Source organism: Hetaerina americana, unplaced genomic scaffold, assembly GCF_022747635.1.
Source record: "Hetaerina americana unplaced genomic scaffold, ioHetAmer1.1.p SCAF_1, whole genome shotgun sequence".
NCBI lineage: Eukaryota > Metazoa > Arthropoda > Insecta > Odonata > Calopterygidae > Hetaerina > Hetaerina americana.
Genome location: NW_027286069.1, coordinates 85,813,062 through 85,839,105, shown reverse-complemented (window position 1 = coordinate 85,839,105; position 26,044 = coordinate 85,813,062). Strand labels below are relative to the sequence as shown.

At 40.8% G+C, this 26,044-nt stretch overlaps 2 protein-coding genes across 2 annotated transcripts in view; one reads left to right on the top strand and one right to left on the bottom strand.

Annotated features, from left to right (window-relative positions):
* Positions 1–19,943, top strand: part of LOC139694214 (uncharacterized) — a 141,368-nt gene extending 121,425 nt beyond the window's left edge. The window contains exons 2-3 of the mRNA XM_071592662.1: positions 18,178–18,405; positions 18,771–19,943. Coding sequence (XP_071448763.1) covers positions 18,178–18,405; positions 18,771–19,141 — 599 coding nt within the window. The 3' untranslated portion in view covers positions 19,142–19,943. The remainder of the gene's footprint in view (positions 1–18,177; positions 18,406–18,770) is intronic.
* Positions 1–25,706, bottom strand: part of LOC139694205 (coiled-coil domain-containing protein 174) — a 251,505-nt gene extending 225,799 nt beyond the window's left edge. The window contains exons 1-6 of the mRNA XM_071592652.1: positions 25,644–25,706; positions 25,348–25,550; positions 24,975–25,055; positions 24,712–24,858; positions 24,078–24,211; positions 22,726–22,929 (exon numbers count right to left, since the gene is read on the bottom strand). Coding sequence (XP_071448753.1) covers positions 22,726–22,929; positions 24,078–24,211; positions 24,712–24,858; positions 24,975–25,055; positions 25,348–25,550; positions 25,644–25,685 — 811 coding nt within the window. The 5' untranslated portion in view covers positions 25,686–25,706. The remainder of the gene's footprint in view (positions 1–22,725; positions 22,930–24,077; positions 24,212–24,711; positions 24,859–24,974; positions 25,056–25,347; positions 25,551–25,643) is intronic.
* Between the last annotated feature and the right edge of the window lie 338 nt (positions 25,707–26,044).

The following is a 26,044-nucleotide window of genomic DNA, read 5'->3' as shown; positions in this document are numbered from 1 at the left end:
GCGGGAGGGCGGGAGGGAGCGAGGAGAGGTCGGCGAGGAGATGGTGAAATGTGGGCGATAAGGACCGGGGTGGGAGTAGGGGGTCGGGAGAAAACGTGCGGATGAGCGGGAGAGTGAAGAGCAACGGAAGTGGAGGGAAAGATAATAAATGAAGACGCTTAGTATGAAGGAAACCCGAGGCGAATGAGGAGGGAGAGATAAACTACGCACACAAGGCAAGAATAAAAAAGAAACCCAGCACCCACCACAGGCGGCGGCGGCCGCGCAGCTCCTCTCCCTCTGCCCACTATTTGCTCTCGCGACTTTAAGGCCTCCCCTGACCTAATCTTCCTCCGCCTCCCTATCCATGAACCAACAACACCCCTCCCCTATTCTTCCCAACCATTCATTTCCCTACACTCACATCTCTCGTCCCCAACTCCCCACTCCCTCTCCGTCTTCCTTCCCGGGACGAAAAATTGCCGCTCTGATGCCCACGAGCATGTACACGCATTATCCTCTTTCCCCGCCCGCTCTCGGTAAATCGCAACCACCCGCACCACCCCATCCCTCCCCATCGTTAAATTCACTACCTTACCCTCTCTCCTCCTCCTTCTCTTCAACTTTTTCTTGATAAAAACTCTCTCATAATCTCGTCCTCCCATTACTACGGATTAACTTAAATACGCCTCTTGATCCCAGGGCTCCGGTGGTGGAGAAAACGCCGTCACGAAGCATTAAAAGCGCTACTTTCCCTCCCTGTCCCTGCTATCCGTGAGAGAGAGGGGTTTTCTTAGCCCCTCAGCCATCCCATCCCCACCTGTCCCTCCCGAGCTTCGCTCCCCAACCAACTCTCTCCCCCCACCCACAAGTCCACGTCTAATTGGAGGCGCTCATTCTGGAGCACTCATTACCACCGGATGGACAACCGAGACAGGAGTAACCGCAATCTCTCCATCATCTTCACTTCTACCCTCTTCCTGTTCCGCGCCCCATCGCCTTCAACACCACCAACACTCACGGAATGCCTGTCCCGAGAGAATTATTTTTCACTGACATGAGACAGAAAAAAATGACGACTCGCTCTCGATGAGTACGTATGTACGAGTGCATCTATCTGGTGTATCTGAACCACGGTGGCACACATACTTTTACAGAACACTAAGATTGGAAGTCGAAATGATCTAGCGATGTACGATCTGCCCATCCTTAAGGAGTAATTCCCAAATCATAGGTCGTGAGCAGAGTATGGGTCACACGAGATACTTGATGAGTCGCGCTCAAGTTATCAAAAACAGAGAGGTGGATTTTCGTTAAATAGAGAGAAGGTAGCTGCTAGTTACCGATAACATTTTCATTAGTACCCATGGCATCATGCAGAGAGCATCTCGCCAACGACTTATCAATATTTTTTGCTATAAACAATGAGCGCTTCAATGAAAACAGAAAGAAGAATTTTAGACAATATTTCAAAGTTTAAAAAATTTTATGAAGGCCAAGTGTGAGCATCAAATCTTGCATTTCATCGAAATCCGGATGCAGGTAACGGTATGAATGCATACACACTTTCCTCTACGGCCTAAATATTACAGTTACGAAAATGGAGAGACTATTTTAATTGATCATGCAATCAATTAGTGGTTCCCTAAACCCAACCGTTATCATTTTCAATGATTCGAAATGGCTGATATTCAAAAAGGCAATGAATTACAACGCGCCGGCACCTCTGGTTTGGTAGATTGGGTGAAAATATTGACATTTAAAAGGTTGAGGATTCGTATTCCCCATGCGAAAGGCCCATTTCTCTGTGTTCCACCATTTGAGAGCCACATTGAAATGACATGGGATCGCAAGACGCCACGCTGAGTATTCCGGGCTCAAAGATAAGATGAGCCCGAGGGAAAGACAGAAACTTGACATTCGCCCATTCAGGTCAGGAGCTCAGAGCGATGGATCCAATCGGGTCTCGCACGACCCGACAGAACGTCTATTCGCACTTATTGTTCATTAATTTTTAAATAAAATTAAATGCAATACTATTGCACTTATGCACTGCCAGCCCTGATCAACGCCTCGGGTTCAAATCTCTTTAGACGATGATTTCATGGTGGTGTTCCGAATTTAAGTCACGAACACTTTCGAGAACGATTTCCGTCCGTCGGATAGAACTTTGGGTCCCTCGGGGTGTTTCGACTAAGGGTAGATTAAAGTTGATACATTATATCCTTCCCTCTTTCAACCCGTCCTCGTTTTTCTCCGACACATTTCCACCAGCTCGGACCCACAAACACTATTCCAAACGGAAAGAATCTCTCTAGACTTTTCTAATGACGAAATGTTGGGCCGAATAATTTCGATTCCTTTTTTTTGACAATTCAGTATAAGACAAGTACACTACGAATACAAATGAGTACGTATTTGAATTTTGACTAGCTTTGGAGGTAAGAGACGGCATTCAAATATCAGAAAGATTTGTTCAGTAGTATCCAAACCGTACTCTTAGGAAACAATTTAATCCCTTCTCCTTTCCTCCGATGTCATTTCTTATGACGCCAGAAGAAATCCCCTCCCCGCCCGATTTCTTAACATTTTCTTACTTCCCACCCTTAACACATCCATGCCCGTAATCTCTCGATCCCTTTAGGACTTAACCACTCAATCTTTAGTCCCTCTTCTTACACACTTGGCTTCCTCCTTCCTCTTCCGCTCCCCTCTCCAAACCACCCTCGACCAATTTCTCTCGCTTCCGCCAACCCTTCCGTTTCTCTCTCTCTTCATTCCCTCTTCCCCCTCCTCCGCCTCTCTCATCCGCTCTTTTCCCACTTTCCCTCGCTTCTCCCTCCTTTCCCGGCCCTCGATATTTTTTCCCTTCGACCGCCACAACTCCATCCCTCCCGCCTTCTCCCGCATCCTCCACCCTCACCACTCCATACTCACCCGCCCCTTCTATTCTGCTTCCCCAAAGCGTTAATAATAGGAGGAACACTGAACAGAGAATTGGGGAGGGAGGAAGGGAGGGATGGGGAGAGAGAGATCGCAAGTGTTGCTTTTTTCACGCCGCAAAACTCACGTCAGGTGAGTAAATGATGACGGATGGAGTTCGAAAATACGCCATTCTGACGCGGACGCATTCCCACGGTACAAAAAAAAAACAATGCTCCTCGCGGAAAAGGTTCTTCCCTCATCCCCTTGAGTAAAACCGCTCGGTCGATTCAATTCCACGCACGAAAAAAACCTATCGCTCATTCGCTCATGCAGCCATTCATTCTGCCGAATGTCCCCGGTCGATCTTTACCTTTATTTCCCCTAAAGTAGTACGTAAGTAGCGTAGGGAAATGCGTGTGAGTCGAGGTGATTTAAGAGGAGGAGGAAAAAAACACGCAGTAACGGATATGTGAAAATGATTTTTTTATGTCAGCGACAGTTCATTGGCTCTAGAGGTGTGAACGAACTTCATGCAAAATCTTCCGAGGCGTCCGCACTGTCGTCACTGACGCCTCGATATGGCGATCAAGGATCCACGAAATCGAAAGTTTCACGTTAATTCGTTTATGAACTTAAATAATAATAATATTGCAATGAAACGGAACACTATTTCTAATAAAAGTATTGCTTAATTTACATCTAGGGGCCTTTATGAGGATGCAAATGAAATGTATTGCTTATAAAATGAAACTTTTTCCATTATAATTTTATTAAAGGAAGAATGCAGCTCAGTTGAATGATATATGCTGACGTGGGGCGATGTTTCATTTTTAAATGGAAGGAATCAATCAATCACTATGGCGCAAAATTTATTGACTAGTCATGAAGCACACGTATATTAGGCTCCTGTTGCAGTCAACTGATTCTGTCATCAACAGATGTGAAATCAAATATCAATTTTTAAGCATAACTTCAATTTCATACATCCATTCCAGATTATACATACTTTGTCAAATACACGAGTTGCCATGACTGCATCTATTTGCCATCCGCAGCATTACCCGGAATTCAAGGTAACATTTTCCAAAACTACATCAAATAACGTATTCGGTCACATTTCTGTACCCGGAAAATATTTCGAAACGAATAAATTGCAATTGTTATTTTATTAATTTTTTCCATTAACTTGAATAATATCTCATCCATATCAATGTGTAAATTCGAAAAGGCATTCAAAATCGACCACCCAAACAGTTAAGAAGAACCATTGGCGACAGGGATGCTCTAAGTGAAGCCGGAAAAACGACGCGAGGCACCATTTCACGACCCTTTCCCATGTCGGAGACCGTCCCCAGATAACGGCGTACGAGTTTCGAAATTGTCTCGGGCATCCACATTATTTTTTTCCGCGAGAAAAAGGCACCCGGCTCCCCCACACGCCCGGGACACTCAACCCGTAAACCGGCGGCACACGCACACACACGCGCGCGGCCACTGAGAGCGGTCGGCGGCTCCTCGGGGGAGCGTCAACTTGGGCACGCGTGAAATACATTACGCGCTCCCGTCCCGAGATTCCCTTATCACGGGGCTGTATTAAAACCGTCGTACTTCCTCGCCGCCGCCAGTCACCTCTCCCGCCCAGTTCCAAGCAGCGCCCCTCTCACTCTAAAACCCGACACACTCCCGACTCTATCCCCGCCACCCTATCTCCCGCGCGCCCCCGGCTCGCCTCGCCCATTCGAAATGACAACCTCCTCCTCCCCTATCCCTCGAGACATCCCCTCCACCACACTGCGGAGGAAAAGCAGCCTTTTCTCTCTCTCTCTCTCCGTCTCGCACCTCGCAACCCTCCCTCCACCCGTCAGTTCCCGGCTCTAAACCCCCAGCTCCACCTCCAAGCATACACTTGACCTGCCGGTCTCACCCTAGAGACCCTCAAACACCCCTTCCTCCTCTATCTCATCCCTCCCTCCTTTAGCGCGCTTCCCCCTCCCCGAGGGGGCGTAGGGGGGGAGGGTACGGAGGGAGGAGCGGGTGGTGTGGAGAACCATGGAGCATCACCACCACCATAGCCACCGACATCATCGTCGTCATCAACCCTATGCGCCGGCGAGGAGGAGAGTTTACGTTGGGGGGAATGAGAAGTAGGTTTGCCAACTCTTTCGGAATTCCGGGAGAGGTGTGGCGCACGAGGAGTGAGCGCAATTGGCGCACGTAGAGGCGTACGTAGGCAAGTCTCTTCCCGGCATCCCTTGTTAGGAAGATTGGACTTTTTCTTTTTTTTTTTAGATTCGCCCAGGCAGAGTTCCTATTATCTAGCTGCATCTTTGTCATATGTAAAACTGTTCGATCCACGGGCATGGCGGACAACCCCCGTAGGCGCTGCATAGGGACTGGGACGCAGAGGCAACGGATTGGGACCCAGATGGAATTAAAGCTAAAAGCTTCGGGCGCCTTCTCAACTGGGGTATTTATAGCGCGATCAATATAACAAAACAAACCATCAACAAGCAGTGAATTGTTTTTGTTGGTTAACCAGGGAAACTCGAGAGTTTGTTTAGTTGCTAAGTAATCAGCTAATTGGGCTAATCGGCTGATTTTCACCCACATGATATTGAGAACATTCCATCTTCAAGTTGATATTGTGCTCAAAGATGAACCAACCTGTCTCACTTGTTACTTTGATTTCACTAAAATATTTCACTAACAATTGTGGTACACTACATTCTAAGCGATTACTAAACAATACCTGTACTTTAAAGTGCGCATTCGCAGGATTATAAAAAGGTAACGTAATACGCGCAAGGAACATGGAGTACGCATTCATCCGGAGATCGTTTGAAACCTGACTCCATTACACCATGTATTCGGTCTTCACATTTCCCAACATACCTTAATGGAACATCAACCCAAAATTTTATACGGTGCATTTCTTTGGCTCTTGAATATTATAAGGATTTTGTAATATTGCGTCCGTGAAAATTTTTTCGGAATAGCTTGTGCAAGTTTTCCCATAGGATTTACGTACTTAGCCCTGAGCTCGTAATATGTACGTTTTCGATTTAAGTTTGTATCGAATGAAATGATTGCTTCATAGTCCACTGTTACTGCATTTATACCACACACCTCATCAGCTCCCACACGTGAACTGCATTCTATGTAAAATCGGGACACAATGAATGAATGGATTTTAACATGATACTTAGATACGAATCGAAGAGCGGGCAACAGACGCATAGAAGGTCTTAACTCTGACCTGGAAGTCATCTCCAACATTCTTGGAGCATTCGGCTTTAAACAGCAAATTATATGGAACTACAAATTAGATAGAGACATAGAGAAAAATAAGTTAATTAATGCAATCATAAATAAGATTCATTGCACATTAAACAAAGGTTACATGCTGAACAAGAAGCGTCACATAGAAATAGGATCCGAAAACTGAGTCTAAATTATCAATACATCTGCATTGATACATCAGAAAAAAGAGCCATATGACAACCTAACATGCAAATGAAATATTATTGACATATTTCTGAATCGAACATAAAATAAATAAACATTTATTCTGAACCTTCCGTTGCACGTGGATTTACGACGAAGAATAGAGTTCAATAACAGTGCCAATACGTACCCGTAACTCAATTGGTTGTTGAAATACAACATTGCTTTTCATTATTAAAAAATATTGCTTTCAATTAATATACATTTTTAGGATTACTAGAATACATTACACCACAGTGCGGTGAAATGTTTTGTGCTACCTAAATAATCCCGAGGAGAGGGTCAAGAGTTTGATATCAACATGTATGCTTGATCTGATTTTCTTTCATGTCCCTCACGCCAATTTACGTGTGGCCGAATTAGCTTAAAGCCGAAAGACATTACCCCTTATGCCAGTGTACGTCCATTTAAAATAGTTTGAAGAACGGGTCATTAAAACAAATATCAAAGGAAAAGTATAAATATTATCGATAATCGGGAAGCATTCCGAATCATAATTTTTCAATTATTATCGCATCGAAACAATCGATACAAGTTTGTACCGGCAAATATCTTATAGTGCATCCCTAACAGGGATATACCGGAATCCAACCGCCTCCACATGAAAATTTGCCGGGATCAGCCACTCGCAGGGTGGCAACGGGAGGAGGGGGGGGGGAGAAGGTCGGTGATGTGGAGGTTGGAGAGGGGGGGGGGGAGTAAGAGGGTGGGTTTGTCGCTCGGAGAGACGTAGGTGGATAGCGGACGGGAAAGTGGTTGCGACGGGGGAGGAGGGAGAGGGAAGTATGGGTGGAAACGGAGGGCTGAGATAAAAGGAGACCAAGTGCCCCCCGACCTCCACAGGATCCTCTCCTGCGGTCGCCCCGGAGGTATGGAGAGAGATGCGCAGGGCGGGATGCCATCTTTCGCCTCCAACTTCATCTATCCTCGGTGCCACACCACTCCGTCCCCTTCCTCGCCCAATGCTCTGCACGGGGGCTTTGTTAGCCCACTTATACCAGTCATGAAAAGCCACAATTATATTCTCGTGGACCAATTAAATAGCGCCATCCACGGGAAATCGCGCAAAGGGAAAATTTAATCAAAATGCTGTATTTAACACAGCACCTAATTTCTATTATCTCCCACACAAATTGTGCGAATCGTCGCCTGCAAATATCTTTCCCAGTTAAAATTCGTAAAGCATCTTTTATTTGCAATAGAAAACAAATTTTATTAAATTATTTACTTTCCTTACATCTGAAATTACACAGAACTCATAAACCTTAAATCCTTAAAGTTTTAATACTGTAATACATTTTAAATATCAGTGAGAGACTGTTTATTGCACACTAGGCTGTGGATATCAGGTCCCATCCAAGGCGTAAGAATGATAAATGAAACTTCAGGGCTAACTTCAGATTCGAGTTGGTTATAGTGTAAGGAGGGAGGACCTCTCGGCTCATTTTCACAACTGCAGCCCTATGTCATCTTAACTATCGGCGTTTTACGTGAAAATAAGCCGTCGGGGATGGATTTGAAACGACGCGGGTTAAATTTAATTAAATATTAGTTACACAAGGCCAGTGGGATGCTCATCACTCCCGTAAACAAAGGCCAAAGGCAAGTAACGCAGTGAGGGATGAGGCGGACAAAAGAGTAGGGAGAAGCTCGTGGGCAAAGACACGCTTAACTTCGTTCGGATGGGGAGCGACGCGAATTTAAAAGAGACTCAAACATCAGACGTCAGCACTAACCGTAAAACCGCTAATCCAATTAAAGGCAACGACAAGGGATATTTTTCAAAATTTAACTGACATAGCAACTGCAACATTAGACACATGAAGCACGAATCCCAACGCTCTACGAGTCCCACCCTGCGGAAGCCTTCTTCAGTGATGCAGATTTTTGATGAACATATATAAATAATAATTCACATTATTAACCCGCAGCTTATAAGTAAAAAAATTATGACATGCCTTTTCTGATAGAAATTAAGAATATATTTTCTTCACTCAAGGTAAGAAAATAGATTTCTTTTTTTTTATTTTTCCACAATAAAATTTACTTAGAGCACAAGAATGATTTCGAAAAATATCGCTGTTCTCTGGAGCCGATAATGACGACGTTATACATCGAAACAGGTCTTTCGCCGCAAGCAAATTTTTATCCGGAAAAATATACAGTTTAAAAAAAATAAACCTGGACATTTTCTCGGAGACTATTCCAACGAGTCACGAACTCCTAAGTGAGTTACCCTCGGACAGATTTAACACTAACGAAGTTCCAACGAATGCGACAAAAATACGGCAGCCGTCACCATAGTATTTTTCAGGTATTCAAAGCATTTTGGGCTGCCGGCCATTTCCTGCTGAAGGGTTCGACAACCTCCCTCGCATCGCGTGTCACGGGACAGGGAACGATGTGCACTCAACACGCATTTCATCCCCTACCATACCTCCCATTCCCCCACGAAAATCCGCCCCCGCTTCCCCAACGCCCCTAAGACGTAACCCCGAAGCAGCAACAATTCCTCATCTCCCCGCAAACACCCTTACGTTGGGTCGAATGGACGAATCTCAAAAATCTCCCTACCGAGGCCGATCACTGGAGAATTCTCCAGTCACAGAAATAAAACCGTAAACACCCGTATTAAAAGGCTCCGTTGGCCTTGTGTTTTCCGCCGAATTAGCGTGACACCCCCAAATCTGACCAAGAGACGCGGTTGTCGACCCTCGCTTCGCGGCGTCCAGATAAATACGGCAGCCATAGGAGGGCAAAAACAACAGAGCGATCCGATAACGTGGGGGAGATTACGTCACGAATGAGAGAGAGAGGGGGGGGGGAGTAAGCGGGCCGGAAATGACGCTGCCCGAGGGGTGGAGCGGTGCAAAGAAAATTGCATGACGTCCTGAGAGATTGGGGTTATGTGAGGATGAAAAAAAGTATCAATTAATTTTAATTTCATACTTTTAGGAAATACTGACTCCGCTTAGAAGCGTGTCATAGGTCATGCTATAATAAGCACGTGGCTATACCGAAGGATCGAACATTTCTAAGATTTACAACTGATTATTATCTTTATTATGGACTTATTTTTACACTTATCGTGTTTTTAACGGCAGTTATCAGCGAATATTTTGCTTCGTTTATAACTTTGCATAGCTTCTTCATCGGCATAAAAAATGCATGGTCAACTTTCTCGAATATTGCTTGATATCTTAAAACTAGGAGGGATTGAATTAGTCAGATCGTGTAGTTCTCATTCCATCACTGCAGCGGAAGCACTTGTAGTGAGTCCAAAATTAGTTATCACTAAGCTAGCAATAATTTCGTTACACACGATTTCACAAACCAAATCCTTGGTTAGGGGACATGGGGATGTTCAAAATGATTGATTTCGTGTAGAGTTGAAAAAAAAGAAATTTATTGAATTTAATACAGGGAGAACTATTCAAATTCCAATCTGCATTATTAAGAAATAAAAAAATTGGTGGAAATAAAATAAAAAAGACTTTAAAGTCTTTCAATGGAAACAATTTATTCAACACCATTCCCTCTGATGAGAGAATGGAGTAATACGTGCCACACTTTAAAAAAAAATAAACAATTCACCATTAATTTACTATTGGAGGTCATAATAACAGTTGTCACGGGACCTCGATCTGCATTGATTCAGCTGTGTTTACGTTCTAAATTCGCTGTAAGAATATGCAACTAAACATCTCCTCCGCTGAAAATCAAAGAGCGAAAAGCAGAGACGGATTTCATCAAAAAACTTTCCCCCACGGATTGACCTCGAGAGGTGCTTGTGAAGGACAATCATTACAAACGGACAATCCTGGCAAAAGGGCAATTCCTGAAAGCAACCCTTTAGAATCACTCGGTTGGTCGTCACCCATCCCTGAGGGACAGGCGCGATGGAGACCCATTAGACGGACCGGGCCGAGGATGTGGGAGTGGATATAAGATTTTTTTGAGGAGGATGAAGAACGACCGAGAGGCGAGCGGTTGTCTCGTGAAAGCGGGGGAATAGAGAGCGAGGAAGGGGAGAGGGGGGATTCGGTTAATTGATACGGCAGATTGCTGCTCGCCTTCTCCACCCCCTCAATTCTTCTCTCGTTCTCTCTCTCTCTGTCGGCACACTCGCAGTGCTGAGGCCGACGTTTTTGAGTGGATTACGCACGCAACGACGACAGAGCTGCGCGGGTGGGGAAGGGAGACGGGGGTGCGGGAGGTTACCCACTCCTTCCGCATTCTCTTCCTCCCTTCGCTCGGGACTGGACAGGAAAAAATCCCTTTGACCATCATACCGTACATTAATTTACTGTTAAAAATGAGAATAATGAACGGGGGCGAGGACTGAAAAAAATATTACCCCTCCCACGACGTCAATCCCTTCGAGGAACCCGGATGGGTCAGCTCAGCTTGCACCACTCCCTTCTGCTCCCACGCGGTTACCCCTGACCTCACGAGAGGAAGTACGCCGAAAACGTCACGGGTGAGGAAGGTGATAACGCACCACACAACGGTCGTAATTCGTTCTCAGCGGGGATTGACCCATAAGCGCTCCCAAATGCCGAATAAATTCCTTAATGCATAAGGGTGCGACATAACAGCACCGCCCACGGCGCCACGGGCGTGGGTGTTGAATGTGGCCCTCGGGTGGCGTCCCATATTCAAGGTCTTTCCCAGCTTTCCACTCCTCCCCGACCCTCTCCACAATGCCCAGCACACGGACAGCGGAAAATTTAAGATTCGTGCGCCTGCGATTTTATTATGCACGCCAGGTGCCAGCATTATGCATTCGTGTGGAATGAATACGCATAAAATCCACCAAAATGACCGCCTGCTGCGTAAGTGGGGTTCCTTTATTCAAATTTCGATATCGAAGACCAAAGCGGGCATGCCAACTCGTGCGGCGCTATATTTGAAAATAAAATGTCGATGGAATAAATGAAATCAACAAATAAATTGCAGCTGAATAACATTGCGAGAAGGAGACGCGATTGGTGGAAAATATTTCATGGAGAGGGAGTCTTCAGATTGCTCAATCCCATAGCAAAACAAACAAGCTTGCATTTGCGCATGGATCATTCATCCTAAAGGGAACTTCTGTTTCTCTCATTCATATCTTAATGAAGTACACACATCTAGGACGAAAAAAATCGATGCGTTCTCCAAGCGCATGTCCACTGTGTGTTCCTAATAATCCAGTAAAAAATACCTTCTATGCATCGCATTCAATTCTTGATGACGTGCACTTGAGGACGGAAAAAAACTAATGCATTTTCCTTTTGCAAACAACCATATGGATATGTCATAAAGTAGCAAGAAAGTTGGGATATTGTGAGTCGCCTATTGGCGTGTCAAATAGGAAAGTAACAATGATTCCAGAGCAAACCAGCGCAAATTTGATGCTCGAGTTATACTCACATCACTTTGAAGGGATTAATGCATACCCGTGTTAACTGCAACAAAGGAAATCACTAACGAGGTTAGCAGTTAGCACACATCAATCATCTTCTACATTTGGGAAGGATTACAAGAACGGCGTACATCCGGAGTTAATTAGAAACCTCGCGTAAACATTGTTATTTATTATGAATTGGTGTTTATTTTCTATACCACCTTCTAAACCAGGGATTGGCATCACTATTTGCACCCTAAATTTGATATTTTTCATGGCTTAAATTCGTCTCTATGAACACTGCAATTAACTTTGAAGAAACGGACAATTTAACCCTTCTATTATGGGTGTTCGCACTCAATGGCAATTCGTTGTAAATGCTACAATGCACACTAATTTAAGTTTTTTTCAAAGCAATTAGAATAGAAATATTTTGGGATTTGTAATTGGAGTGGGTGGAAAACCGAATATTGGAGGTGAGATGTTTTTACTTTAACAAAAACAGGCAAAAAATTTGACTCATCTGGCATTTTTAACTGGCATCATTTTTTATAAATGCGGAAAGTATATTTTGGATTGGGATTAGCTACGCATTGTGTCCTTTGTTGCATGAGAGCACCTTTACTCGATTAATATCCGGGAAAAAACTCCTCTACACGAAGTCGGGGGCTTCGGCTTGTATAAACTATAATTACACACAGGCATACATCACAGGCTTTTTGAGCCGAGACAAAACATCGCTCCTGCGGGTGAAAATTAGTCAACTGCTACACCGGGGCTAGGCAGACATTTCCGGCTCAGGAGACCCTGTACTTCAATCTAACCTTTTGTCTCCTCCTTGCTATTAACGCGGTAATTCAAACGATGGTTAAATTACTCCCACCCGTTGACGTCACGGTCCATCTGTGCCAGATAGCTGCTCTTCAAGACCCAAAGCCCCAGGTGATAACTCGGCGACTGCAGACACCCCCCCGAGAAAAGACATCCCCCATATGCACTATAATCACGGAATTTCAGACGCTCAGACACTTAAGACTTCATTAACTCCCCGATAATAAACCAACGCTACGCATCAAAGTTAAGGAAATAAGTATTATTCACGGCATTCACGACATAACACCCCCGATTTTGTGAAGTATTAAATAACTTTCAAATTACTCACATAGTAATTGAAGTTTTCTCGAGCTATAAACAGAGCATGACAAACAGCAATCTGAGCCCTTCAGTGTCTTTTCAAACGAAATGACCTACAAGTAACACTCAAATCGGAACATCTACCGGAAATAATGACCGATTCGACGTATTCATTTTTTTCACACAGAACTCGTTCGCACTGTAACTCACAAAAAAACGCGAGAGAAACCCGAGGAAGGTGCTGGCATTTAAATTCATTCTCATACGTGAGGTGTATCCAAAAAATATTGCCATAAAAAGCCTCGGTATTGAGGGCCGAGGGAAGAATCCCGTTTGCCATGAAATGCGAATTACTAGCATAATTTCATTGCCCATATTTTTTGCTCTTGGAATGGGATTTTGACGGCCGGCATTTGAAATTCTGTAATGTACGCTCGAAATTCAACAAGCGGCAAAGGTTATGGGTAGGTAACCTTTTTCGGACCTGTTGCGATCACAAGCCAAGGTTAAAATGATGCGCTAAAATTTACCTAGGGTATTAGTTGCCCCGTTTTCCAGAAACCACAAACCCGATATTTCAGACGGCAAATAGCGTTAACCAGACGTTTCCCCCTCTCACACCAAATTATCATCCTTGGACTTCGTCTATATGACCAGAGATTTTTCAAATAGTAATTTTAAATGAATGATCAAAACCATTTTGCCGATCAGATTTTTTTTTGCTCTTAATGCATCTCTTAGAAGGGGGACTCAGTATTTTTAATGAGTACTGTTATATCCATTCATTCTGAATACATGGGACGCTCTTAACTACTCATGGCACCTGGCAATTTTCGTAGAGTAAAACTTAAGAAATTTAGTAATTAGAAATAGAATAGCCACCGATCCATCTTTGTTTACTTTTAAAAACATTAAAAATGGTGACTCTTCCGCTCTATATCGAGCATCTGTGAATTTTACGGCATAATTGCCATTCCAAACCATTCAAGATAATGTTAGTACTCCAGAGAAAAAATTGCCATAACACGTCGGCAACGACTGAAGGATGAAGGAGAAAATTGATAGGTTTAGGCAGAAAACTATATGGTACTAATTATTAGAAACATATCCAAATATATGATAGCACGTGGAAACATAATCATAACGGGTTATCTATCCGAGAATTAGTTAGTGGCAGCTCCGTAAACTTCCATTTAAAACTGCCTCTCCCTTCATTCCCTCATGTATCCTTGCACCGAATTTTCCCATTACTTGCTTCTCGTAGTTTATCCTAGGCTATCCTCTCTAATTCTTCTTCTGCATATCTCCGTAAATTATGCTCTTCAATGAACTATCGTGCCTCGAGATGTTTCCAAATTTTTCCTTCATCTTGTTTTAAGTGTCCTCCAAAGGTTTCTCTCTTCACCCATTCTTCGAAATGCTTATTCATTTGTTTTCCGTCTATTCATTAAATCCCCATCATTCTTCTGTAGCGTCACATTTCCATCGCCTTCAATTTTCTTGCATCTGCTGCTCCTATCATGGTCATTCCTTTATCTGCTGCTCATAAGATAAAAATAAAACCATTGGAAACGTGTGCAGGACAATGCTGAACGCCCACAGAAAGTTATCGAGGGATACGCGTGTAATTCGGTAGGATGTTCAGGGAATGGAAGAAGAGTACAGACATACCGGGGCTCATTGTTAGCCTACTCTAGAGACGAAAGACACCAGGAGTCACACAGTTCACCGTCCCATCCGATAGATGGCGTACTCCATTAGATGCGCTCCCCACATGGCCCACCAAATAGGGATCGGGATACCACCAAAAAAATTCCATTAACTCTAGAATTCGATCCCGGGTCCTCGGTTTGAGAAGCCAGTACATTAGCCGCCGCAACAATCCGATCCCCTAGATTAGGGTATGCATCCGCATCGCTTGCGTCAGAGAAAGGAGCCCACCCCTTTGCCGGAGGCCCTCACGGAAACCACCGAGGCGGTTACAAATTTTACGAGAGCAAGACGGATGCATCAGTACGGGCAACGCGCACTGACGACGCGAACGTGGAACTGCTCCCATCACACTTCGCGCGGAGTGCCGAAGGCCACTGGTCAGGGGAGGTGGAGGAGGGAGGAATAGGAAGAAAGAGATGGGCACGGACAATTTCGAAATGATCCATTCGCGACGAGAGTGCTGAAGCTCCCGCGCCGCGTCACGCTCCGCCCTCCACATCGCACCGAGGGCATCGGCGAAGGAAAACGAGGCAAAGGGCGCTCGAAATGAGGGAGAGAGAGGGGGGGGGTGCCTTATGTGCATAAGTGTGTGCATATTGTATGTATGCATGCACACACACAAGACGGCGAAGATTTAAGCAGGGCGGCCATTTACACGCGACGACGACGACGACATCCAAAAGCCCTTGGCCAAACAAACTTACGCCGAAGAGGAATAACGATTCCCTCTTTTCAGACGAAGGTAATCCGTGAAGAGCTGAGGAACTCGTTTATCTTCGTTTGCGAACAAGGGCGGATTGAATTTATGATGAACGGCTGAAAGCGGCATGAAGATGAAAGAGGGGAGAAAATACCGCAACCTCTTTATTCCTCGTGGCGCCGACGCCACCGTTGGGTGGGAAGTTTAGCGACGGAGAGTTAAGGAATATTAAGGACGAAAATGACTTAACTGACCGGAAACTATCACGTCTGTGATAAAAAATAATGGCGCAATATGTTAAGAGATAGTAAATTATTGGTTGAATCTATTCTCAAAATAAGCCTAGGGTTATCAATTCTCTTAATGTAGATGGAATTGAGACAACCCGACGACTTTCATAAGAATTAGTACCCGTAACCTGTGTTTTGAAGTTCCTAATATTCCTTGAGATAATATAAATTACAATTAAAATTATATGACACACAGTAAAGAAGTAATGAATTCCACACGTTATATTCCTATGCAATTATTGAACTATGTGTTATGTCAGCAGATTTATTAAATCTAATTGGTTTTCACATTTTCAATATAAATACCAGGAGTCAATAATTCTCCATCAAACAATACCAACGATATTAATTGAACAATATTATTTTAATCCGTATGATGAGAATGAACAATATTTTGCCCGCAAGCTGATTTTTTCACGTACCTGGGTTCATTTACTAGACATACCAAACCGTGTTTGTTTGCAATTACTATTTGTATGGTGATTTGATACGTTTTATTTTTTATATGTGAAAAGTTTATTTTTATTTTACCGTAGGAGGCAGAGGAAAGGAAGAATCTTACTAGCGGGCATGTAATTTTATTCGACTTCCTTAGCCTAATATTACATTATGACAAATGATTCGGCTGTCAACGGCTGTCAGCATATAAAAACAGGGTGGCGATAGCTATAAAAGGCACCCTACGGGCCATAAACGAAAAAAGTGGCGAAAACGTGCAGATAAAACAGTAAAAAGATTTCGTAAACAGAGACCAAGCCGGTTTGGATTCTTTGCCAAATATGGCTTAGGAATGGGCCTTAAGGTAAAATAAAATAGAATTCAAGATTACTAAAAATAATATTATTACTAAATCTATAATTAGGAAACCTATGCATAGTTTCGGAAAAATATTTGGCCCCAGCCAGATAAAATCTTTCCTTCAACCTCAAACAATCCCTCTCGTTGGATTTCATACAGCTGAAAATTTCTTCCCATTGTGACGAGCTAGAACTGAACCTGCAAAACCTCTTCACGGAAAGTAAAATCGCTCAAATTCTCATGCGTTCCTCCACGTGCATTCAACACTTGAAACTGTGCCACCACGAGAAAACACTCCCACACCACACTGTAGACAGACAGATGAAGCAAGGGCACTTTAGCCGTAACGCGCGGAATGTATTTCAAAATAATCGGAGTGATACATTTTCCAGGTACATTAATACATTTTTACAGGTATGTCTCCCGTGACGAAATGATTACGAGGCAGCGCCACTACGCTCAATAAGGCACGACAGCTCTGGACGTTTCCCTCACGCCTTTCTCTTGAGCAGGCAGCCCTGAGAAGCATTCGCGGCGGTCCCACGCAATCCCATTAACGATCCCATTAGGGGCACACGCAATACCCGGAGTCTTACGCGTAGCACGGAAAAACTGACACAGTCGAAGTTAGGGGAAGAGGGAAGAAGGGAGGGGCGTCAAGTAAAAACTTCACCAGCACCTAGGAGAAACCTTATGCGAATTAATGCATGAATAAGGAATGAAATACAGGGTCAACGATCTTGGCACGAACCTCTTACGTCGCGACAACCGTAACTGATCGAGCATAAAAAAATCGGAGCCGTTCGACAAACGAGAAAAGCGAGTTCTTAAAAATTGAAAGATCCCAGAAAAACCTCGAGACAGAGAGATTTCTGAATGGAAGAAAAGTGATATATCATCTTCCGGCGTCACTCGGTAAGATTGTACGGACGAGTAGGGAAACTCGGGGAGCAAATTCGCACAAATTGATACAGTTTCACCGCCGCCTAAGCTCCGCAAGAAAGGCAGTGATGACGGAAGAGAAAAGTGAGTGTAAGCAGGTGCGATGCACTGGAAAAACATTTACGTCCGTTGAAAGTTCATATCCGCAAATCGCAGCATCTGGGTAGGTAAAGAGTCAAACAAGGCGGTTCCAAAGATAAAATGGGGGTAGATAAGCCAGTTATCTTTATATAAAGAACGTAAACATCGAGACGAATCCCGAATATTAAAAAAAAACCGAGCATGTCGAGGGTAACAAAAAGAGATAGACTTTTGGATCAAATTCAGGGGAAATACAAATAACTGTACTTTTTGGTTTTGTTTCACTATCTTACGGTGCTAAATACATTCTATTCTAATGTTTCAGGCTTCACTTCATGGAAGTATTTAATATCCATACATATCACCTGATGATGCCGCAAGTCGGTGAAACGCATTGTACCATATAATAAAATCTGTGGAAAAGTACAATTCTTTCCTTTTAGTATGGATGAATACATTCTATTCGGCAAAATCACAACTTAACTCTAATGCTCTGCTGAACGTATACAGACCGTGTAATGATCATTAAATAATGGATCCTTTATTGAGTTGAACAAGATCACATTTTTCTGCATTAAATAATCAATTCATTCTCAATGGGGTATACTCAATAATTGCAGCCAATTCATGCATGCCATATGGATTAGAGATAAATCATGTTTTTTTAGAAAAATCAATAGCAATTAATAAAATATTTCTCTTGATTTTTTTATTCTTTTAAGGAAAAGGAAATGGGGAAAATGATGGACGTAGTATGGGAGGCTTGCTACAGCAGCAGAGGTGCTTTGTGTGCGTCCCATCTCATGACCCATGGTTTGTTGATGACATTATCAGACTTTTCCCACAATACCCTCCACCTCCACTCTGCGACTTCCAGCCACCAGCCCCACAGCCAGAGATGGTAAGAACGTGTCCATCACGTCATGGAAGTTGCCTGACTATTCATAATGGTAAGTCAATATGTCTCAAATGTAATGCCAGAATTAAAGTCTACTTATTATGGCTGCTTGATAAAATAAAGGATAAGGGTTGTAAAACGCCGAGAATGTAGACACTTGCTTTCATTGAATGATAATTTTTCCATCAATTTCAATATTAATTTTTCATGACTCATGAAATTTACATTCCCCTGTTAAAACCATTAAAAACGTCAGGTGCAAATGATAAGTAAAAATGTTAACATGAAAATAAAAAACTGAAAGTTCTTGCAGTAACACTTATTTGAAAAAAAAGACATCTTAAAGTGGAGTGAAAATTTTACGCATGCCTACAGAAAATGGCAAATCATTTTAATTTTGTGTGTGTATGATTTCAGGAACAAAAATTAGCAGAAATTGTGGAGAGTTGCCGGTCGTTGATTGTAAAAATGCCAACAAGATTAGATACTGTTATTGCATAGGAGATCTCTGCAATGGGGTTCATGGTCAATCAGGACTGGCAGGGGATATTGAGAATTCTGATGACGAGGATCTTGGAGACGGGAGTGGTAATGGAGGAGGCGGTGAAGGCTCAGGAGGACTCTCTGGCATGAGGCCACCAATTAACGATGATGGCTTCTTCCCTTCTATTACATCGGCAACAACCTTTCGGCCATTTACTAAATCTGGAAGCTCTGCTAATGTTTTGATGAATGTGCATGTGGGCATAATAATCTTGTATACTGTTCTGATTCCCATTTGGCTGTAGGTTTTAAATAAATAATTGTATTACGGAAGAAGAGATTGCACAAGACTCTGGATATGGTAAGAGCATGAAGCAGAGATTAAACGAATTACATGAGGCTGTAACATCAAAAACTGGTAAAAGAAAATCAAGACGTTGCTGTAGCAATTTGACTGGAAAAGATGAATGAAAAGATAAGCATTCCTCTCTTTAGACTAATTTCTTCTAAGCAGAGCATAGATAGGCCCATGACTCAACTGTTTTTCAATAGATTGTTAGCTCAAGAAAGCATGTGCAATGAGTTCCTATTCCACATGCGTAACAAATGATTTCAATGTATATAAATATTTTAACAAAAATACTCCATAAATATTAAGGTTTCTAAGTGTCACCATGAAATTGCTGAATGATATGAGTGGATTTGTGTAATATGTACAAAATGAACTAAATTAAAACGATGTAAAAATAGAATATTAAAATTTTTCCCAACCCAAAATACCTGCAAAACCACACTGGGACGGTAAGTAAATGGGCTTTAAGTATAAATTTGCTTATTCACAACATTGTGAAATTCATTTATTTGGGAGGTGATGAATGGACTTATCAGAAGTACTCATTAAAAGAGTGCAGCCAAGGGGATTCGTAGCTATTACAAATCAGAGGAAATCAATGCATTCATTCCATCCAACATTTGTTGATGACAATTAAAAGTAGAAGTGGACATAAAAGGAATTATAAGGTATTGTGGAAATCTATGTAAGTACATACAAAGAAGAATATGGTAATTATGTTTTCAATTGCTGTGTACATGTGTAGCACTGGATTAATAAAAGTGTGTAAATAACTTGATCTCCTTAACCTTAGAGAATCAAAGTTTAATAAAAACATTACAGGTCAGTATCCACTGCACGGATAACATATTACATATTTTTACAAGAATCCTGGTAGACATGGTTAATTATTAATGTCACCTCCAATTAATAGGCAATCTGTCAAATGCTGGGACTAAGCATAAAATGCAGTCAAAAGCTTGAAGAGTTATGGTAAAGAGTATCCGGTTAAATACCTGGTAGTCTTCTCTTATAGAGCTTGATCACTAAACTCTATCAATTAACCATGTTATGCATAAGTAGCTATAATCAAGAAGGTAATTAACCTACAGCTGAAGCTATTTCAAATATTTTATTATTAGGGATTGATGGTATTTTGGGATATAATTGAGATTCCAAAGAATGGAGGAAGGTCACAGGTAAACCCTCCACAGGGTGTTTTAATCATTAATGAGAGGTGCCCAGGTGTCCAAAGGAGAATATTTCATCAACCAGGTAGGACATCAGACAGGTATTTGATGTAATCTCCATATGGCATCAGGCCATGTAAATGTAATTCCCAATGATTATTACAAAAACCTTTTCACTCAAAGGTTAGTCCAATGCCAAAGAAAATGGGATGATTTTTGATGAGGAGAAAAAGAAAACCATGCATGCCATATCATTACATCTGCTCATTTAGGCCTAACTATTGTGCCAACATAATTTAGAAAGATATTTCCTACTACTACGCACATTTTCAATAAACATTACTGAAGACAGAGAGAAGAAAATGAAAATAGCACTAGTCATCAAGCTAAAAATTCTAGTCGGGTAAATTCATGGCAGCAATGTGGTAGCCTGGTGAATGGAGCATTTGGCTACTCCCCATAGGGTGCAGATACAAATCTTGGTGATGCCTCAGGACACCCTCAATTTCATTAAAGGAGTATAATTACTTTGTCCTTAAAAATAATTTTGAATTTCCTAGGGAACTGAAGGCAGTGCAGGAAAAGGAACGGCACACGACCCTGACGTGTATTTCACATGCCATTTGGTTTTGTATAATGAGCTCAACCCTCAGCTATCAAACCAACCTTTATGTTGATTACTGGGGATTGTTTTGGATAAGAAGGAATAAATTATGATGTGTTCTGTGAGGCTGCATGGTTTTTTATATGAACATGAACACCAGAAAATAAAAAAGGGTCAGATAAATGGCTTTACACGGGGCAAAAAATGCATTCAGTTCAAGACTACGCGCACATGGTAAGGAAATTAAGGGACCTTTCTTAAACCAACTGTACATGGCTCCCACAATGATTGTCGTCACCATCAAATCCGAAAATTCAAGACTTAAAAACCCCAAAGACCAATTCAATAGCTTTGATTTATTTCTCAAATGCCTTAGGATGTACCTTACATGGCCCTATATCAAAAGGTATCATGGATATCATTTCTTTTGAAATATGACTAGCAGTAAATCAAGAGGGAGATGAAATAATATGCTAAAAAACTGTATTAGCCTAAAGATAAGTGGCAATTAGGTTTGCACTCATTAAATTACTTGGCCAAAGGAGGAATGATAAAATATTCTTTCACTAAAAATATTCCATCCCAAGAGAATGGATATGTAATTAAATGGATTGTGGGTCCTAGCTTGTTCATTCATTCATTCATAGGTAGGATGTGTTATCTTAGTACACCATGGAATTATTTGACATTCTATCCTTATTTAAGGCATTCATCCTTATTTTTTACTTATGATTCTTGGTCAACTTTTAAAACTTCAATGAAAATATAAGTAAAAACATGCCATTACATTATTATACAAATAATATTTAGTTAATAATATACCATTTTAAGGGCGAAATTGTTTTTAAAAATCTACAAATTGCTTCAGTCAACTCCCAAAATCACTGTATCATAATCACTGAACTGTAAACAATGTTGTTTTTTCATGTCAGTAAATATAGTCAAGTGGTATTATTAATGCTTATCGATTAAAGTAAGATAACAGGGCTACACCTCTTAAATTCAGGTAACTCCAAAGTAGTCTCTTTTCAAAAATTATATCACTCATCTTATAGAGAAGAGTTTCAGAAATTCTGACATGAGAATGGTAACATCCTTACTAAATATATCATACAATTATGCCACAAAACAAAACTTAGTTAACAACTGTTTTATGCTTATTAAGTGACAATGCACTAAACTTTTTCATCATGATTTTTTGCTTAGTTGTTCAGTTTTGAGAATATACGTTTGCTTCACTTATATTTTCAAGTGTTTTCAGTAGTTACTTCCCATAGTAAGGTAACATAAGATTTATTTACAAATCCCACATGAAATTAGGCTTAAAAATTTTAATTTTTAAATTTTTATGTAAAAAAATCAACTTCCAAGATAGTTAATATGGATTAGCAGAACACTTGGTCCCCAATTTGAGAGCAAAATGTAGGGAGATAAGTCTGGGTAGGTATACAAAGGTGCTTAATAAGAATCTAACCATTCTCCCTTCTTGAAACTAATTTTTTCTAAAATTCAACACAGCAAAATACAATTAAAGAGTATTCCAATTAGAATCATCCTCAACTACTCTCGCCGCAACATAGAGCAAAAATTCACATTAATATAAGTGCTCTACTCAGAGATTCAATGGTAACATAAAAAGAACACAATAAAAGCCTGAATAATTTAATGACTTGATATGGTTATCGCATACACGCCAGAATGAATTAAAGCCGACCATCCATCATAAAATTGGCCCGATAAATAAAAAGGAATTCAAACACTCACCATCGAATATAACATCTTGATAGTGCACATCACTCTTTTCCCGTAGTTCTGCCTCTTGTTGCTCCCACTTCTCCCTCATTTCTTGTTTTCTCATGTCTTCAGACATTAGCTCAAGATTTTCCCTGGGTGGCTCTACTTTTCTGCTGGTATCAGATGCGGTCACCGTTTCACTCTCAGGCTTTGATGCCTCCTTTGATGCTGTCACTATAAAATTAAATATAATCAATTACTCACTGGAAACCATAGTTGAAAAATTGAAGACTTTAACGATACCTAATTGCCATTGAAAAACATTTAAATTTCATGATGAAACTAATGACACGTAATTGGATTTATGTCCAAAACCTAAATATCATAAAGGCTGATGCTGCGCAATGACATAAATGAAAAAAAGGCATACTATTTTATGCATTACTTACTAAAATGTTCACTTATCTATATGGCAGCATCTCTAGGGTAGAAGCATTCAATTGCTGACTGGAAGGTCCCAGGTGATAACTTTTAGATAACTACACGTAAAAGCTGAGCAGTTTGATTTTTTAATATCATGCACAGGGAATGTAACTGCCACCCTGAATGTGAATTTCACATTTCTTATTTTTGGGAAAACTCAACCCTCCTGGGCCAATATAAACTTAGGATTGATTATTTTGGGGATGACAAATAAATAAGAATATTCGTGTTTTTCTTCACTATACAAATCAGCAGAAAAACACATCCAGTAAATTTTGATCCAGGACATATCAAACATCTAACAAAAGGCTAATAAGGTGAAATGCAATATTCAATATTTAAAACTGTGCAAGCATCCCTCAAACTCTTCTATAATTACAGTAAACTATTATGCGCTGGCAAGGATTGATGTAAATATGCTCATACATTTTTGCTATGATAAATGCCTTCTTTTAAACACTCTTTTTAAATTGACCCCTCAAATCTCATATAAGAGACAAGTATGCAATTTTATTGGTAAAATTCTTCACTGTCACTATGATCAGGATATTAATATTTGTTGAAAGTACAATCAAATGCATACCTTAAAAGTTAATTACTTTTAATTGAGTCCCAAGATTTCAGCATGCTCATTTTTAACTACCTTGAAAGATATATCAAGGAATAATCAAAACATCTGCCTAAATGTATTCTGCCATCAAACACAATTGGCTTATGTTCTTAATATTTTGAAGAAAATAATAAACTGCTATGACACAAGAATATTATTTTGTATATGATACTGAAGCTGGTCATAGAATGGTTGGGGCCCAAACTCTTATGGCTCATGAAATTAAGGGTGCAACTTTTAACCATAGTGAGCTGGAAAAGGTAATTTCAAAATGCGTGCAGCCCCTTACCTGGTTTTCCCATTGCTATGGGAGGTGCACTCATTCCAAGTGAGTCAGCCAATTTAGAATCTTTCATCTTGACAAATGGGAGATCTTTGCGGAGGCATCGTCTGGTTCTGCCAAGGCAGTCACGATAATCAACCCTGAGAATCAATCCTCTTATTAAAGTAAAATAAAAAGAGCCTCTTTCTTTTATTGATTGCCATTTGTTCTTGATAATAGAGCAACATTTGCCACACAATATCTACATTATAGTATCAGGTCTAACAAAATGAAAGAGTCCCTTTACAAAAAAATGCTAAGTTTTTCATTTAATAATGCAAATTTTTCAGCTGCATAATTCCAGCATAAAAATTTGTGACATCAGACTAGTTATAATAAAACACTTTCAGGTACACAACTGCTAATTTCTCATCACTTTTAATGCATATGTTCCCACAATTCCTAGGAGACAACTGCTTCTATACCATTAAAGTTATGAATTCCACCTTACCATTACAGTGTAAAACTGTCTTACCATACTTTCAATCGAATATACTTTGAAAGACATTAAACTCATAAATGTATCATCCAAACCTTTCAAATTCCTACAATTTATATAATAACAGGGCATAATTAAGAATGTCAACGCTAATTTACATACCAATCCTCTTCTGGATCTGATGGGTGATCATAATCATCACTATCATATTTCTCCTCTTCTTCTTCTTCATCGATTTCCACAGCATGGTCTGTATTAGTACTCGTTCCACCTTTATCAATAGCTTTTTGCTCAAAATCTACAAGATACCTAGGAAAATTAAACAGTTACGACATGAACGTCAGTATTTACCAATATAAAAGTTTGAAAAATACAATAATGTATAAATTTTCTCAATGGCTAAGCACAGAGAAAAAATTACAAACCTGCCATCATTTTCTGAGCTGTCAATTTCTTGACCATGGCTGAGCTTTTCATAGAGTTTGGCTTTTTCTTCCAGAGCAACTCTGAATAAAAATTTAGGCATAAAAATTAAATTCAACTATAGTTCTTACTTTGACTAAAGTGAAAACCTTGTATGATAATGACATGTAGTTCCTGCTATTAATTACACATCGAAAAAGACCCTCCAGGAGAGGCATCCTAAGACAACTTCAGTACCATCAATTATAGATTGGCATATTTGCCATCATGTAGACATCAACCAAACAGATTATCAGAATCATTATACATTTTCAGAAGTCAAGTGTCTCGTCGGAATTCGATATAGCACCATTCATTTCACAAACACAGTCTTACCTTGATTTTCTACACGATGCTTCTTCTTCCGCTATCTGCTCTGCATCTTTTTGGTTCCTTTCATCAACTCCATGATTTTTTCTATTATATTCAGATATTTTTTGTGGTATTTGGGTGGGTACAACCGTTTCTCCATTGCCTTTTAGCCTGGCCTGACGAGCCTCTTCTTGTTTCTTCGAAAGTTCTGCTTTTAAACTAACCAGCTGAAATTATATGAATCGTCCATATTTGTAAATGATAATTATTAATATATTCCACTACAGTTCCACGAAATTCAATCAATAATTTGCTCTTACCGCAGACTTGCTGAAAACCTCAATCTTCTTTGACGATTTCATTTCTGCAGTTTTAAATTTTCGATTGTGTTTTATCCAAACAGAAGAGCATCGTAATTCGACGTTCTTTTGGCACCAACCCTAAGATCATAAAAAATTTAGCATATTTTAACTTAAAGACAAAAGCAGTTGGCCATCCTTGTTTAACAAGTATTGTGTCTTTTTACATAGACAAAAGTTTCAATTTTGAACTTCAATACATTTAAGTGGGTGATGTACAAAAACATCTCGTTCAATTTTAATTATTAGTCTCCATAATCCCTTCACTTCCTTTAATCAGTAGGACAGCTTCTGTATAACATTTGTATTTTTGTGAATAAGATAGACTGTTTTCATTCTTGTAGTTATTAATGAAACAATAC